This window comes from Cucurbita moschata, unplaced genomic scaffold, assembly GCF_002738365.1.
Source record: "Cucurbita moschata cultivar Rifu unplaced genomic scaffold, Cmos_1.0 Cmo_Scf00032, whole genome shotgun sequence".
In the NCBI taxonomy this organism is placed as follows: Eukaryota; Viridiplantae; Streptophyta; class Magnoliopsida; order Cucurbitales; family Cucurbitaceae; genus Cucurbita; species Cucurbita moschata.
In genome coordinates this window covers 1,187,052-1,205,133 of record NW_019268548.1, presented here as the reverse complement: position 1 = coordinate 1,205,133, position 18,082 = coordinate 1,187,052, and the positions used below count along the sequence as shown (strand labels likewise).

At 36.2% G+C, this 18,082-nt stretch overlaps 2 protein-coding genes across 2 annotated transcripts in view; both read left to right on the top strand.

The window, feature by feature from the left end:
• Positions 1 to 2,493: 2,493 nt before the first annotated feature.
• LOC111430121 (DNA mismatch repair protein MSH2) lies at positions 2,494 to 11,608 on the top strand. The gene is made up of 13 exons (XM_023066289.1): positions 2,494 to 2,721; positions 2,819 to 2,868; positions 3,186 to 3,218; positions 3,545 to 4,618; positions 4,846 to 5,400; positions 5,476 to 5,586; positions 5,689 to 5,778; positions 5,894 to 5,965; positions 6,173 to 6,283; positions 7,751 to 7,877; positions 8,612 to 8,814; positions 9,551 to 9,703; positions 11,209 to 11,608. Exons 1-13 carry the CDS (start codon positions 2,673 to 2,675, stop codon positions 11,407 to 11,409), a joined length of 2,829 nt encoding a protein of 942 aa, XP_022922057.1. The 5' UTR covers positions 2,494 to 2,672; the 3' UTR covers positions 11,410 to 11,608.
• A 1,654-nt stretch (positions 11,609 to 13,262) lies between these two features.
• LOC111430123 overlaps positions 13,263 to 18,082 on the top strand; it is an 8,856-nt gene continuing 4,036 nt past the window's right edge. Inside the window, exons 1-6 of the mRNA XM_023066291.1 lie at positions 13,263 to 13,895; positions 14,672 to 14,762; positions 14,880 to 14,964; positions 15,180 to 15,264; positions 16,358 to 16,427; positions 17,244 to 17,313. Of these exons, the coding sequence (XP_022922059.1) occupies positions 13,780 to 13,895; positions 14,672 to 14,762; positions 14,880 to 14,964; positions 15,180 to 15,264; positions 16,358 to 16,427; positions 17,244 to 17,313 (517 nt within the window). The 5' untranslated portion in view covers positions 13,263 to 13,779. The remainder of the gene's footprint in view (positions 13,896 to 14,671; positions 14,763 to 14,879; positions 14,965 to 15,179; positions 15,265 to 16,357; positions 16,428 to 17,243; positions 17,314 to 18,082) is intronic.

Sequence of the window (18,082 nt, the reverse complement as noted above, 5' to 3'; positions counted from 1 at the left end):
TTTTTTTTTTTTTTTTTTTTTTTTTTTTTTTTTTTTTTTTACTGTGTTCTGTTTGAAGAGAAAAAAAATGGGAACATACAGAGTTTCCCATGATTTTGTAAAGTAAAAGTTAGAACAAATAAATAAAAGAAAAAAACCCTTTTCCTTTTTCGCTTTCATTTTTGTAATGATTTTATTCTTAACCTATTTGGTAGATAAATTCATGATCTTTCCCTTGATTAGCCAAAATGAGAAGCCAAAATAAGACTACTCCAAACCCTAGTTGGTTTTTGGGTTGAAGGATGGAGTGGTTAGATCGAATCCCAAGATTAGGGGCGGAATTAAAGCATTTTGTACATAATCATGGCGGCCTGATTTGATACCTTTTATTTTGATTGCATGCGGGGGTTGGTGTAGTAGGCATTGAATGTGGAAGCTTTTTAAACATCACCATTCATTCATTCCTTCTTGATCTTATTTCCAGTTTGGAGGAGGATAAGGGTAAGCATGAATGTAGGTAGCGTGTGTATACAAAGAGTTCATACAGTGGTTGGCCGCTGAAAACTGAAACCTTAGTTACTGAACGGAGGAAGGGAACGGGCGCCATTGTTGGTTTGAGTACCAAAGGACAGTCAGTAACAGACACATTGTTGCCCCATTTTTTACCGGAGGGAATCTCTATCTCCATTGTACCTCTAATAATAATAATAATAATAATAATAATAATAATCACTTCTCCCCATTTTTTACCCTACGTTAATTTCATTCTTCAGGGTATGAATTTAAAACTAATTTTAAGGCATTAAAATTATAATAATGGTATTTGGGGGCTTAATTTCCATCATTCAGCTGTAAACTCAAGAAATGTAAGAATAATGATGAAGGGGACTGAAATAAATGGAATAAAAACATGAAATTTGGGGGTGGAATCAAAGATTAGAATCAAAACAAATATGATTAAGGTTTTTTTTTATTTAAAGAAAAAAGAAAAATAATAAGTTTGTGATCCAATTCAATGGATCTGAAAGATAAAGTGGAAGTGTATGATTGAAGAAAGAAGGATTTTGCACAGTAATACACCAAAAGAGCAAACTTGGGAGATTGGAATGATGCCACCATTTTCATTCCCCCACTCCACTAAACTAACTCTATATTATCTACACACAGTATATATAGTTGAGGGTGAGTAGAAGAACCTGGGTTTTGCACTGCTTTGGGAGCCATGACCAGTGTGCCCACCAGGACCTTTCCGGCACCTGCAATGGGGACAGTTGCCCTAATGCTTAAAAATGCTGTCTTTTTGTGTCGATTTCGGGTTGTGGGTGTTGATGGGGAGGGTTCAAATCAGGGAGGAGAAAAGGACAGAGGAATTAATTAGACAGAGAGAAAGGGGAGAGAGTTATGGTGGCATCCCTATAGGGTGCGTCACTGTAATCTGCGCTTGATGGGTTTGCGTGATTTTGTTTCTCTTTGCCTAACACTCCGCTCTGCATGGAATTTCACTCTATTTTCATTAACACCAAATGAACAAAACTTATCACAAATGGACACCAAAACCAACGAACACCACCAAACGAGACATAATTGGAGCCGAATAGCTACCCCTTGATTGTGTCATAAAGAGCTTTATGTTCACGCCCCAATTGTCCACTTATTCGGGTACACGTGACTAGCAATAAGAAAAGGAAATGCAGTTTGATGAATGATGATGAGTCATATCAGTGTAAACTTTGCTTTTGCAGATGGAATCTTAAGTGGAACGTATAATAGATTAATTAATTAATTTTTAAAAATTTCAAATTAAATAAATACAGAGATAAATTTATAATTTGAAGATTTATATATATATTTATAAAAAGGGGTAGAATATGGTAATATTAGAATATTTTGTTTAGTAGCGGTGGATTTGGTGATAGGCGAGAGAGATGAGGTGCAGAAAGTGTAGAGCATAGGCGAGTGGGGCCATCCAGAGCCCACAAAGTCCAAGTAGCCAGTGTCTGAGGTCTGGGCCGGCAGCCCTACGTACCCCACCATTAGGCCACTGTACCCTTTTCACCAGAAGCTCTTTTGATAAGCCCTCCTCATCTCACTCATCCATCCCCTTTTCTTTTCTCTCCTTATCGTTTTTCATTTTTCTTAATTTTTTAATTTAACAAAAAATAAAAATAAAAAGTGAAGGATCGAATTTATAACCCACGATGATCGAGAGTCTTAATCATTTTCTACTATGACTCGAGGAGCCTCGACTTCTTCTTCTTTGGAGTCATTTATTCAGCTTTGATACCATGTTAGATGAACACAACTCTCCACACAATGATATGCTATTGTCTGAGCTCTCATCACTTTGTTTTGGGCATTTCCAAAAGATCTCGTAGTAATGAAAGGAGTATTCCTAATTTATAAACAAATGATTATTCCCTAAATTAGGTGGGTTAGCTCGTATTTTTTAAATATAATAAAATAATAATAATAATAATAATATCATCGAATTTTGATAAGAAAATGGAAGTTCAGCGGACGCGCCTACTCACAAACGCGCAGTGTCTAGTTTCCCGCCATTTCCAACAAGCACACAACAGAACGTAAAACCCATCGACGAGCCTCGAAGTTCCGAGGGTTTTTCATCTACGTCTGGTTCACAACAAGGCGAAGAAACAAAGCCATAATTGAAAGCTTCAAACGAAACAGAAGAAATGGATGAAAATGTCGATGAGCAAAGCAAGCTTCCCGAGCTCAAACTTGGTACAGTCTACAAAATCGTCGTTTTTCTTTTCTCGTTCTCATTCTGCATATTAGTTTTTTGAGTTATTTTTAATCCATTTGGTTGAAATGTTGACAGATGCTAAACAGGCTCAAGGGTTTCTCGCATTCTTCAAAACCCTACCCCCCGTAAGTTTTTATTGCAAGTTGGTTTCGCACTTTCGTGACTGAAATTTTAGTGATTGCTCTGAGAACTCTGGTAAAATGTAGAGGAATCTAGATGGAAGCTACCTATTCCTTCTGCATAAGGTCGTAGCTTAATATTCCTTAGTTCCCTGGCCTGCGCGTGGATAAGTTGATGTTACTGGAACTAGGTGCTTAGCGAAGCAGGATAGAAGGACGTTAATTGGATGCTTAATTAACTATAATAGCGAGAATCGTAATTATTTAGAAACTCCTGTAGCTGAGGTTATGTTACTTAATTTAATTGCATGTTTCTGCTGCAGGACTCGAGAGCTGTTCGATTTTTTGATCGTCGGGTCAGTTATTTAATCCTTTCCTTTCATTCGTTAATTTTGTTCAGATGCCATTTGTTGAATTGGGATCTGGTTATCGCTCCCTTGATGCTATTTGAATGGAATATACCATTTGAAACTCAGTCGACTTTTCTTTCTTATCATCATGTCTGTGAAGCAATTTGCGTTTTATCAGAGTGCAATGCTGTTTCATTGTATTTATCCTTTAGTAGCTGGAATTGAATATGCTCTTGTTCACATGCCTCTATTTGATCTCATCTTGGATGGAATTTGATATACGCATGCATATGTAGCCATAATTACCTTCCTCCGTGAATTTGATCGCTCAGGATTACTATACTGTCCATGGCGATAGTGCAGTTTTCATTGCAAAGACCTATTACCGTACTACAACTGCTTTACGACAACTGGGCAATGTATCTGAAGCTCTGTCTAGTGTGAGTGTCAGCAAAAATATGTTTGAATCAATTGCCCGGGATCTTCTTTTGGAAAGAATGGACCATACATTGGAGCTTTATGAGGGCAGTGGTTCCAATTGGAGACTGATCAAAAGTGGTTCACCTGGTAATATTGGCAGTTTTGAAGACGTTTTGTTTGCAAATAATGAAATGCAGGACAGCCCTGCTATTGTGGCACTATTACCGAACTTCCGAGAAAATGGGTGCATTGTTGGACTAGCCTACGTTGATTTAACAAAAAGATTGATGGGGTTGGCTGAATTTCTCGACGATAGCCATTTTACAAATGTGGAGTCAGCTCTGGTTGGTCTCGGTTGTAAGGAATGCCTTCTGCCTCTAGACAGTGGAAAGTTCGGTGATTTAAAACCTCTACATGATGCATTGACAAAGTGTGGTGTGATGTTAACTGAGAGAAAAAAATCAGAATTTAAAATGAGAGATTTGGTGCAGGATCTTTCAAGGCTTGTCAAAGGTTCTGTTGAACCTGTTAGAGATATGGTATCTGGATTTGAATTTGCGCCTGCTGCCTTAGGAGCATTGCTGGCTTATGCAGAATTACTGGCAGATGAAAGCAATTATGGAAACTACAACATCCAGAAATACAATCTTGATAGCTACATGAGGTTAGACTCTGCTGCCATGAGAGCATTAAATGTCCTAGAAAGTAAAACTGATGCAAACAAAAACTTCAGCCTGTTTGGTCTCATGAATAGAACCTGTACTGCTGGAATGGGTAAAAGATTGCTTCATATGTGGCTAAAACAGCCTCTGTTAGACGTCAAAGAAATTAATTCTAGACTGGATCTTGTTCAAGCATTTGTGGAGGATACTGCTCTCCGCCAGGATTTGAGACAACATCTCAAAAGAATCTCAGATATTGAACGATTGACACAGTATCTCGAGAAGAGAAGAGCTGGATTACAGCACATTGTTAAACTTTATCAGGTATAGATTTAAATGAACCACTGACAATTAGTATTAATTGAAATAATTTCTTATAAATGGTTTGGATAATGAGATGAAAATTGTTAATCTTGGCACTGGGTTAATGTTGATTCTTGTACTATCATGAAGAATTTGCTACCTGTTTTCATTGTGAGATTTATGTTTTATAGTAATTTGTGCTTTGTCCATATTGCTCTGATATTTGGACTTTCATCATTATAATGTAGTCAAGTATAAGGCTTCCATTCATTAAAAATGCCTTGGAGAATTATGAAGGACAATTTTCCTCACTTATCAAGGAGAAGTACATGGAATGTCTTGAGATCTGGACTGACAACGATCATCTGAACAAGTTCAATAATCTTGTGGAAACTGCTGTTGATCTTGATCAGCTTGAGAATGGAGAATATATGATTTCATCTAGTTACGACCCTGCTCTGTCCAAGTTGAAGAATGTGCAGGAATCGATAGAGCAGCAAATACAGGATTTGCATAGGCAGGTTGCTAATGATCTTGATCTTGCGGTTGATAAGGCTTTGAAGTTAGACAAAGGTACACAATTTGGACATGTTTTTAGAATTACTAAGAAAGAAGAACCAAAAGTAAGGAAAAAGCTCTCCACCCACTTCATTGTCCTTGAAACCCGAAAAGATGGAGTGAAGTTTACAAACACCAAACTTAAAAAGCTGGGTGACCAGTATCAGAAAATAGTCGAGGAGTACAAGAATTTCCAGAAAGAGTTGGTTCACCGAGTAATTGAAACTGCATCATCCTTCAATGAGGTGGATTTACTGTCTATGATGTATCTATTGTTCATTACCACTTTAATTGAACTAAAGAACTTTGTGTGACTGTAGGTATTCAGACCCTTGGCGGAAATGCTCTCAGAATTAGACGTTTTACTTGGTTTTGCTGATTTAGCCTCTAGCTGTCCAACTCCTTATACTAGGCCAGACATCACATCATCGGTATCTTTTTTACTGTTGATTATCCTGAGCACCAATAGATTTGAATCTTACATAAAAGCTACACTTACTCAAAATTAATTTGTTGCCGGCCTTCTGCAACAGGATGAGGGAAATATTATATTGGAAGGAAGTAGGCACCCCTGTGTGGAGGCTCAAGATTGGGTTAATTTCATACCAAATGATTGTAAATTAGTGAGTGGCTTGTTTGGATAATCAAGAATACGTTAATGCTATTCTTATTTATTGTCATTATGTTTCAGATTTGAAATGACTAATTACTTGAAGCTTTTATTTCCCTCGTAAATAGGTAAGGGGAGAAAGTTGGTTCCAAATCATTACTGGGCCTAATATGGGCGGAAAATCTACATTTATCCGACAGGTGCTATGTTGATGACATTTTCATCATTATTTTATTTTGAAATATCTTTAAACTTCTGGTGGTGTAATAGCCTGGAGTTATGACATATTCGCCCAAATTCCTCTTGTGCCAAGTTTGGATTATTAAGTTCCACAGGGGCTTTATATCAGCTTGCCAATACTGTTGCACCTTGTATTCACTCTGAAAACTGGAAATATGTTTTTATAGGTTGGAGTGAACATTCTAATGGCACAAGTAGGTTGTTTTGTTCCCTGTGACAAAGCTAGTATTTCTGTTCGTGATTGCATTTTTGCCCGCGTAGGTGCAGGTGACTGTCAAGTAAGTTCTCAACACATACTCATTTTTTAAATATCCCTTCACTGAATACTATATTTCTGACATGCATTAAACTATTGTTTTCGTGAACAAATCATGGTTCCTCTTACTTTCCATTAAGGAGTTAAAGGAGACAGGTTCTCTGTGTGACTTTCACTTCACTGGAGGGCTATCTTCGTGCTAGAACAGTGATTAAAACTAATGCTTAGTTTCCCATCATCAACTTATCTTTTTTCCTTATTATTGCAATCTTATTCCTATGCTGCCTAGTTCACACGTTTCACTGACTAATCAAAACTACCTTCTACATATAACAATCCTTTAACATCCTTAGTTGTCCTTCCCTTCTTTTCTACGTGAGTAGGTGTCTATGACTGGAGGCTTATCACATACCCTTTTCTCGTAGTTCTAATTTCCAGGTTCATCGCATGCATAAGCATTCATTACCAACCTTGGAGCCTGCCAACCCCTGGCTAGTTGTAGCTGAACACTTGATGATACATTAGGAAATGACAATTAAGCAACTGCTTGTTTGGTTGATTAGTTTCTCTGTCTTCACAATCACATGTTAGTATTTACTAAGGTCTGAGAGCCTACATGGTTTTACAGTTTTTCAAACAAGATTTTCAAGCCATTCAAAGTGACTAATGAGCTGCTTAGGTTTCAAATTAACCACGATAGGGAAAAAACCCACCAAAGGGCGTAGGCCTATAATCCTTTTTCTTGGCCTTCATAGTATCCCTTTTTACTGGCGCTACCTGCAATCTATGTCCTGATATTCATAAATGACTTCTGATGATGTGGTGTTTACTTCAGTTTTTGAATGCCGCAAACTGTTGTGGGTTATATGCTTTAATCTCATTCAATGGACTACTTTAGTTTCGATGCTTTAGTAAGTTTAAAAAAATGGATCAAGAAATTAATTTTACTGACTTTACTTCGACTCTGCTGAAAGCTTCTTTTACATAAAAAAAATTAATCACACACTGTTCAGCATCTTATCTAGAAGTCAGATCACGAGGGAATCAGGGTTGTAAAGGCAAAAGCAGATACAAAAAATATATTTTAAATTCTTTTGAGTTCTTAATAGGACATCAAGTGCTAATTTAAATTGTAAAGAGCTTAGAGAGAATGAGTTCAAATTTGGTAACCACATTATATTTAATATCCTATGAGTTTCTTTCATAACCAAAAAATGGTAGGGTCAAACGGTTGTCCTATGAAAATAGTTGGTGGGTGCAAGTTGGTCCAAACACTCGCAGATGTGCATATATATATATATATATATATATATAATTGTATTTACAATCAACATTGTAATTGATGGGGAACAATTTTTTGGGACTTTTTCTGTGAAGGCATTTGCTCGACAATTTTCTCTTAGTTAAATTATTTTCTCGTTACTTGTATATTTGAGCCGGCTGTTTCCTTCGATGTGGAAATCTACTAATGTCTATTTTACTATTCTAGCTTCGTGGAGTTTCTACCTTTATGCAAGAGATGCTTGAAACTGCATCTATACTGAAAGGAGCTACAGAGAAGTCTTTGATAATCATTGATGAATTGGGCCGTGGGACATCCACTTATGATGGATTTGGTTGGTTTCTTTCTTGACTCCCTTGCTTTCTCCTGACGTGTCTTGCATTATAGAGTTCTCATAATTTATTCCATAAGGTGCATCGTCAATTCTTTATCACTTGCCCTTTTTGAATTGAAGAATATCCATATAAGTTGTTAAATGTGTATGGCTGGGAACTCTATGAAGAATTGACTACCCAAGCCTCCAACGTTCATTGAACTTTTTATATACCCTAGTCCAAAAAACCATATTAACAGACGAACACAGAAAGGAATTAAACCTAATGGTATCCCAAAGATCCTCTCTAGACTGCTCTACACCACCAAAAATTATCATATATCTCAATGAAAGCTTGGTTTCTCATAAAGAACATTTTTTTTTTTTAATTTTTAAAATTTGAATTAATTAGAGCATGTAGCTTGAAGAACTAAAGAAGATCAGTTATCTCGATGAAAAATGTCTTTCTTTCACCCATTCGACCCAACTTGCTGAAAATTGTAGTACATTTTAAATGACACTCTTTATAATGTGCCGATTTTCACCCACTAACATTTATCCCCCTATCTTTACTTAACCTGCCGAAAATTGCAGTACATCTTAAATGATACTTTCTTATTACATGACGATCATCACCTTAAATTTTTATGCTTGAGCATGCACGACAATGCTTTGTTCACTGGTTTTAAATGAAATCAGTTATTTTCTCAAGTTGGTTTTTATTAAAATTACTCTGTATTGAATCTTATAATCAGGTTTAGCATGGGCCATTTGTGAACATCTTGTTGAAGTGATTAAAGCACCCACTTTATTTGCAACCCACTTCCACGAACTAACTGCACTAGCTCATGGCAATACTGATCTTGAGCCCCATGGAAAGCAAATTGTTGGTGTGGCAAACTTTCATGTCAGTGCACACATAGACTCATCAAATCACAAGTTGACAATGCTGTACAAGGTAAATGGTTGCTGGGAATATCTCTTTTTCCTATATTTTATATTTTTTTTTGTCTTAAATTAGATGGGTTGACCAAGGACATCATAACAGAGTATGCTTCATTTTTTCCTGTTTCTTTTGGATTCTGTATTTTAGCCTAAAAGGTTTGTTCTAGGAAAGATGAGGAAATGGAACCCCAGTGGTATATTTTTCTGAATACATTAATGATATAAAAACACATGTTAATATAACATAGTAGTTTGAAGACACGACAGAAGGGCATTGATGATGTCATTTGAATAATTTCCGTTGGATTTATATTAACCTGTATGGCATCTGTAATATGTTGATCAGGAGTTATTAGACCAATGAGAGTGAAAGAAAAGCTAAAACCTGAAGTGCTGTTGTCTACATGTTCGTGAGCCTTTTAGACTTGGTATTCAATAATAGTGTCGATCTATCACTTGTGAATTTAGACTTGGTATTTTACCCATGATCCACTTCAGAATCTATAAATTTATTCCTTCAAGTTGAAAAAAAAAAAAAAAACCCCATCTATTATTTAGACCATGCATCCGAATGTCAAATCTTCCAGTTTCCAAACCTATTTTAGTTTGACCAAATGTTTTCCCAGCCTTCATTAAAATTGGAGGCATCAAGTTTATTATCCTCCCCCTCAATTACCGGCTGTTGTAACTAGCAAGTTCGTTTATGTAACAGAGCTTCATTTAGTCCTTCGCTTTTCTGTCTTTTGCAGGTTGAACCTGGAGCTTGTGATCAAAGCTTTGGGATTCATGTAGCAGAATTTGCAAACTTTCCTTCTAGTGTCGTGGCACTTGCCAGAGAAAAGGCTGCTGAACTGGAAGATTTCTCCACTGATTCAACTACTTCAGCCACTACCGGGAAAGAGGTATAATCTATAGTGTTACATTTTCGTTAAAAATAATTGATTCCATGCTTATCTACACTCCAAAGTATGGGATCAATGAATCCGAAACTCAAATAAGACCAACTTGTCTTACCATCTTTTTCTTTCCGAAACTTCTATTTCTTTCCAAAATCTAAATGACACCCTACCGTATCGAAATCTAGACTACTATATATTCATAATTTGATTCAAACAAAGTTTCTTTTTTACAAATAAACTGACTGCATGCAAGGTCTTTTTGTTTCCTGATCCTACATGTGATTCTTTTCGCCAAGCAAGCTGTGGACTAATGTAAAGGGAAAAGGCGAATAGTTTTGGTTTTAAAAAATAAAGGAAAAGGCCTAATTTATGAATATCATCCTTGATTATAGTTTTTCAGAGAAAGGGGCTTCGGGAAAAAGTGAGTTGTATACCTAGCTTTCTTTCTATAGCAAGTTTCCTTGTTTATCTCACTGGAGGGTTGACGGGTGAGACTTTTTTCTCTAGAGGCATTAGAGTGGAAGATCCGCTAGCCACCTTTCTCATTTGAGGGAAGGAGCGAATACTTGTTAAATTCACATAAGCGTAGCTCAATTTTTAGATTTTCTGTGGGCTGAAAAAACAACTTTTCTGAACAAGGTTAATGCAAGAAGACAACTCTGAACCAAAATGGAAGCAAAAATTTAAAAATGAAACTCCCAATGTTAAGAATCAACAACTTGATAATTAGGAAACAATTTTGTTGTAGAGATTCAAAAGGGAAGTATCAGAATGTGTCAAACTTCAAACCTCATACGAAGAAACATCTATAGCCTTAAAATGAAATCTCCATAAAATGTGGTCCAAATCCTAAATTACTTACTTGAAAGCACATACAAATTGAAACTCAAATTCATAGACGAAGATCTGTAGACAAAGCCAATGGGTTAATCCTCTCATCCCTAACCAACCAAGAGAAACATAGACTTGGAAGAGAATATACCCATGGCCACAAGGAACCTAATACAATTGTCAAAAGAATCCAAGTGAAGATGAACAACATGCAAAAGAGAACAAATATGATAAATCATTGGTCTCTCCATCAAACAGATCTTTTCTAAATTGAAAGTTGCAAGATAAATAAACAACATTCATAGACAAGTAAATTACAGAAGGTTGTCAGGTGAGATTTTTTCTCTAATAGGATCATCTTTCTGAAGAGATTGATGAGACGTAGGGATGACAATAACTCTGGAAGAGTGCCTTAAATCACCACAATAGTCACCCATTAGAGTGATGCCCCTAATTATTTTTGCTGTTATTTTTGTTCAACATCATATTGAATGGAGGGATTTAAATTTCGACCTCTTCATCAAGGGTATATATCTTAATTAATTGAGCTACGCTCAAGTTGAATACTACTCTAAAAAATGTATGAGGCATGCAGATGCATGTATTACTGTTAAATATATAGATATTCTAGTCATGTGTTATATGCCTTTACTTATGTACACTACCATTATATACAGATACCATCAAAGCGAAAACGCGAGTTTGGTTCAGAAGACATGTCCAAAGGTGTAGGGCGGGCTCGCCAGTTTTTAGAGGAGTTTGCTAATCTTCCATTGGATAAAATGGATCTAAAGGAAGCTCTACAACAAGTGAGCCAATTACGAGATGGTTTGAAGAAGGATGCCGCGAACTCTAATTGGCTCCAACAATTCCTTTAAGGCGGTGCCTGCTACCTCATTCTTGTCTTGTGATCTTTGTACAGCTTGGTCAGGCGTGAAGGAGATGTTTGTTTAGTATCCTCCCTCACAATTTTGGTGAGCGCTGGCTATTTTTTTTTTTGTGGAGGGGAAAAGTTAATTATGAATCAAAGCAAGAAGGGGAATGCTTGGAGACTATGGAATCTGCAGACTACTTCTACCATGGTTTTATATGTTCCTGAGTTAATTAGCTAATCACCCGCGTGCGTGTCTATATATATATATATATATATGTAGTGTGTGTGTGAGATCTCACGTTCTTTACAAGAGCGTGGAAACTTCTCCCTAACAAATGTGTTTTAAATTTTTTGAGAGAAATCCCGTAAGGGAAAGCTCATAGAAGACAATATCTGCTAGCAGTGGCTTAGGCCGTTACAAATAGTATCGGAATTAGGCACCGGACAATATGCTAGCGAGAAGGCTAAGCCCCGAAGGGGGTGGACATGAGACAATGTGCCAACAAGGATGTTGGGCTTCGAAAGGGGTAGATTGAGAGGTCTCACATCAATTGGAAAAGAGAACGAGTGCTAGCAAAGATGCTGGGTCCTGAAAAAGGGTGGATTGTGAGATCCTATATCGGTTAGAGAAGAGAACGAAATATTTTTTTTATAAGGAAATAGAAACCTCTTCCTCGTAAACACGTTCTAAAAATTTGGAGAGGAAGTTATTGTACTTATGCATATTGAAAGGAGCCCTCTCAATGGTTACAAAAAGGCTCCTTGAATCTGTCAAATGCCTCATCCACCACTTGTTGAATCTTCCCATTATCCGGTTATTAAAAATATCATCGTCCCCATTATCCGATTATGTTAGGACATAGGTTTCCCAAACAAATAGTAGGGCCATTCTGTCCAATAAAAAATGCCATTGACCTGTCGGCAGTTGGAGCTTAATTTAAATATATGTTTTTTTTCTGTCTAGCCCTATTTGGCTCTCACAATGTCCACCAACTAGTATGACAATATATTCAAACATTATATTGACTGAGTTACCCCCGCATGTTCATCCACATTACATCTTTAATTATTCCTTTGCGTGCCCATATTTGTAATTTGACATTTCTTTGGTTTTTGGCAGGGACACAAATGCGTAACCCCCGGGTAATTTTAATCCTTTCTCACACACATATATATATATATATATATATATATTAATTTTTTATGTACTCTATCCATAAAATAAATGTTAAATGATAGAAAATATCAATAAATTTTGTAATTCGTTTTTTTTTTTTTTAATATTCTAAAAGTTTCGTTAATACACATAAATTTTATAACGTTAAAAATATCTTTAAAATTACCAACAAAAATATTAGTTTAATTTAAACAACAAAAAAATATTTTTATTAATATATTCAAAAAATTGAAATCTCGAGGTTTAAAATCCTACCGTTAAACGATACAGATGTAAAATTTTATCCAAAAGTTCCATATGAATGGTTTTATGTCTATCATACAAATTGACATGAATGTATTTTTAAATGGGTAAGTATATTACTTCTTTTGTATTATATATAAATATTAAATAATATTATTACAGCGCGACAAAAATCATATTAGTTTGCTTATAAAACATGACTTTCATATATATCTAAGTCTATATAAAAAAATAAAAAATAATAAAAAAAAGGAAAAAAGCGTAGAAATTATTTAGAAATTTAAAACCAAATAAAGATTTAATTATTAAAAATTGTTTATTTGTTCTGGTTGGTTGTCCTATTCAAAATTCGCCCCTACACACGTGGAGGAAGGCACCAAAAATGGGGGTTGAAAAACGCGGGTGAGATTAGGATCCCCCAATAACTCTACGAGCGCCCATCGCATCGACATTTGCCTCCGTTTCTTCCCACCACGCTCCCCCCCCAATCCCTTCCTCTCCACTTGGTTGGATATTTCAAACTTGACTCTGTTTTTCCTTCAAGCAAAAGCATCTGGCAAAGGTAGCACAGTAGCGAGGACCTGGATTAAGATATTGTTGTTTGAGAAAAGAGGAGAGAGGGGGGGTTTCTTTCGTTTTCCTTTCCCTTTCCCGACGGTGGAAACAGACCCATCTATCTCCTTTTACTTCAATTCATTCTTTTCCTCACTTTACACCAACTGATTGCGCATCCGGGGTTAGAAGCAGAGACGGGGATTGAGAGCTTCTGGTCCTTTCTTCTCCTTCATCATTTTTTCTATTATACCCAGTTTCTGATTTCTCTTCTTTTTTCCAATTTGGGTTCTGTTCTTTTCGATGGTTTGCACGATGGGTCATCTGGTTTTTGGGTTTTGAGGGGCGTGTCGAAGAGGGGTGGAGGCCTGTTTGAGGTAAAGGAAGTTAGTGGGAGGAGGAATGACTTGGAGGAGAGTGTTGAAGTCCGTGCAGGCACTTTTGGCCCACGGTTTACTCTTCTGTTTCACGCTGTTGCTCGTTCTCAAGCTCGATCATTTCGTCTCTTACAGTTGGTGGTACTTTATTTACTTATTTGTTTCCTTCTTTGTTCTTCGATCTCTCTGTTCATCAAATTTTGTTTTTATTTTATGGGTCATTATATTTTTCAGGTTCCATTGCGGTTCACTTGATTGTGGTTTTTTTCCCATTCCCCTCATTTTTAAATTAAACTATCGTGAAGTGGGGAAGGGCTAAAGCGTCGTGTTAATTGTGGATTGTTTCTTTAATGCGTTGGGGGATACCAATTAGGAACATGAATTGCTAATCGGATATTTGGTATTAAGATACTGTGGTGATCGTAGAACATGGCAAGAGTTTTGAAAATTTGTGGAGATGGTTTGGCGATTGAGTTCAATGGTTGTCGGCGGGTGTGTAGTTGGTTCCTTTCTCTTGAAGTGAGGAATAAATTGAAACTTAGTCCAAAGTTTATTACTGCGTGGTGCTTTGAATTGGCTTTTCATTCTCATCCGACAGTTCATACTGCTTCTTTTTTTTACTTGAACAAGAAAGAAAGAAAAGAAGAAAGAAGGGGTCAATTTAGGCCCCTTCCCTTCCACTGCGTAGCTTCGCTATTCTGTTCCACTCCCATCTATCCTGTTTGTATGATTTCTGTAGAGTAATTGTGTTCGAGGTAGTGGATGCGCTGCAATTCATTATTTTTTAAAAAACAAATACTTTCAGTCTAGGAGTACACTCGCAGCTGGAAATGTTGTAGACTGTAGAGTAATAAGTATAAGAGAAACCACAATTTCCTCTTTCTTTCCTTTGAAATTTTACAAAATTTGGTATGCAGGGTTATATTTTTTCCACTTTGGGTGTTTCATGTGGTTGTTGCTCGAGGAAGGTTCTCATTACCTGCCCCATCTCTTCCTCATAATCGTCATGTAAGTCACTAATGGCAAATGGATTTTCGTTGGGATTGACTCTGTTTTGTGTTTTCTTATTAGATGGTTTCTTTTATGACATAATTTGTAAATCTGCCATGTATCTCTGTTGAACAGTGGGCACCGTGCCATGCTGTTGTTGCGACACCTTTGCTTATAGCATTTGAGTTACTTCTTTGTATATACCTCGAGAGCCGATCTGGTATGTCATTGTTATGGATGTGTTTACATGTACATGTTAGTGTAGTTTTCATTTTCTTTATGCTGTTGATTTGAAATATGACACCTTCGAATGATTTGTAATTGTTTAAGAATGTTGGTGCATTATTTCCAGTGCAACGGTTTTTGTTCCCGAATTTTCAGTATTCGTCAGGGTATTGTTCTGTATGCTTATTGAGGCAATTCCATTTCTGCCAGTTTATGGTTTTGCTGCTGTGAACTTGAAGATTGTCTTTCTACCGTTGCTGGCATTTGAAATCATTATCTTAATAGATAATTTCAGGTACTTGTTTCTTAAAGTTTTCTCTGCATTAAATGTTGTATATATTGAGATATCTGATGCTTTAGTCTTTTAACAATTATCTTTATGGGTTGAATCCTTCTTGACCTTTGTACTTTTTAGAATTGCCTCATCTAAACTGTGAGATCCCACCTTGGTTGGAGAGGGGAACGAAGCATTCCTTATAAGGATGTGGAAACCTCTTCCTACTAGACGCGTTTTAAATCTTTGAGGGAAAGCTTGGAAGGGAAAGCACAAGGAGGACAATATCTGCTAACGGTGGGCTTGGGCTGTTACAAATGGTATCAGAGTCAGACATCGAACAGTGTGCCAGTAAGGACGTTGGGCGCCCAAGGAGGGTGGATTGTGAAATCCCACATTGGTTGGAGAGAGGAACGAAACATTCCTTGTAAGGGTGTGGAAACCTCTCCCTAGTAGACACGTTTTAAAACTTTGAGGGGAAGCCCGGTGGGTTTGGGCTATTACATAAACTTTCTTACGTGGATTTGACGGTTAAATTATTAATTTCTTACCCCCATATGACCCAATATAATGATTGGTATGTCTGCTGTTGTGCTGGATCACCTTTGACCCTCACCAAATTATTGTTGAGACTTGGGACCATTTTGACGAAATTCACTTATTTTAGAAATAGGCTTCTGAATTTAAACCATTTTTTTTTTTTTTATTGACGGTGTCTTTTTATAGAATATTGAATTTAGTAGATATATTGTACATTCTTTCATTGAAGCTTGATTTCTTACCCCAACGAAAATGTAGTAGCTATATTTACAACCCATAACTTATGATTTCCTTCTCAGTTTTGTTTTCTGTGTTTGGCCTGACAATGTTATTTCCGAAATTATGATGTTAGGTTACGAGCTTCTATTTCTTACCGTTGTATTGTGCGTTTCTCAGTGCCAAATATGATTAGATTGGGTAGTTGCCTCGTGATGTAAACACGTTTTATGTGTGAATAGTCTCCATATGGCATTTCAAATAATCCTGCTCAAGAAGCTTTCCGTGCTCTTAAGAAATGTGTTCGGATCTCACCCAAGTTAGTGTGAGTTGGTCTGACCTGCCGTTATCTTTTCAGAATGTGTAGGTCACTGATGCCTGGTGACGATGAAAGCATGAGTGACGAGGCAATATGGGAGACGCTGCCTGTAAGTCTCAATAGATTTTTTATCAATGAACTTTTCACTGTGAGACGATCCCTTATCTTAAGTTAATATCTTAAGAATGCTAAAATACGTGGCCTATTGAAGTTTTTTGAGTTATATGTTACCAAAAGAACTCAGCATTCTGTATTTCTGAGCTGAGAGCAACAATCTTCTGGCTGCTAGAATTTGACGTCTCATAGTCTTTGTTCTATAAGATTGATCTCCCAAACTTGTTATTATATGGTTTGTTGTAACGTTAAATTGTTTATGTAAAAAACTATTAAGTTATGATCATTTGCAATATTTTGATAACGTGAAGCGGGAAAACAGTAAACTGGCTCTAGTTTTGGTAGAGGACATAGATGTGGCTGAGTCTGGATGTTTTCATACAATTTGACAGTTATTAACTAACTTATGAGATAAAAACAATATCCATAAGAGTGTTGGATTATATGGTAACCAGTTTTCTAATAATACCAAAGATTGGGTTTGGCCCCTAGGATACTCTTGGGTTCAACTACTATGTGGTTTTTGAACTCCTTGTTGCCACCTTCACTATATGTCATGGATTCTCTTACTGGGTTTCTTACAATAGTCACCAATTTTCTTATTAAACATCGAGAAGGGTTGAAAATTCTTACTTATAGAAAGGCTACACCTATGTTCTAAAAGAAGCTAATTTTTGAGACAGAGATGACAATATCAGGTGAATATAATCATCCGTTGAGTGTTGTTGGACAAAAAGATTGTTGTACTCTATTAGGCATTCGGATAAGTTTCTTGTGGGAGACGAGCTAATTTTCTTCTCTATTTCTGTAGCACTTTTGGGTTGCCATTTCAATGGTCTTCTTTGTGGCTGCTACAATATTTACTCTATTGAAGCTATGTGGTAAATTTTTTTTTATTATTATTTTGCTTCTCTTTCCCTATTCTTTATATATGAAACGTGACCCCAGTTAACTGCATCCAGTTCTGAAAATCACCACTGTTGTTTAGATCCAAGTTTTATTAACTACATTTTAGATGGCCTCGTTCTTTTAGTTTGATTTTAAATCACATGTAGCTTAGATCTATTTAATTGTTAATATTCTAGATTCTTAAGATCAACCTTTGTTAACATGCTGTAGAAGACCACAATTTTCAATCTTCAGAAGGATTAAATTTTTTTTTTTTTTTGATAACTTGATGTACGATGAGGGAGGTATGACTATGGAAGCAAAAGTATTAGACAATTTACACCAAAATATAGCGTGGTAAATAACATTGTCGAAAAGTTTTGTATAAGTCTGTATCTTCTCTATGAATACTCTTTGATTTCTCTCCTTCCATAGATTCCAAAATATATATCCATGATGAGATTTTTCCATAGTAAGGCTTTTGCATTCTTGAAGGGTGGTATGTTAGGGCTATGTCTAATAAATCCTTTACCTTCCTAGGAAAAGTGAGATGCCATCCGAAAATATTAAGAATCTTTGTCATGAAATTTTGAGTGTATGAAGTGACTTTTGTGATACGTTGTCTTTCTTGCAATATTGGCACCCACTTGGGAACAGAGTCATATAGGGCGTTTTTTTTTTTTTTTTTTTTTTTTTTTTTTTTTTTTTTTTTTTTTTTTTTTTTTTTTTTTTTTTTTTTTTTTTTTTTTTTTTTTTTTTTTT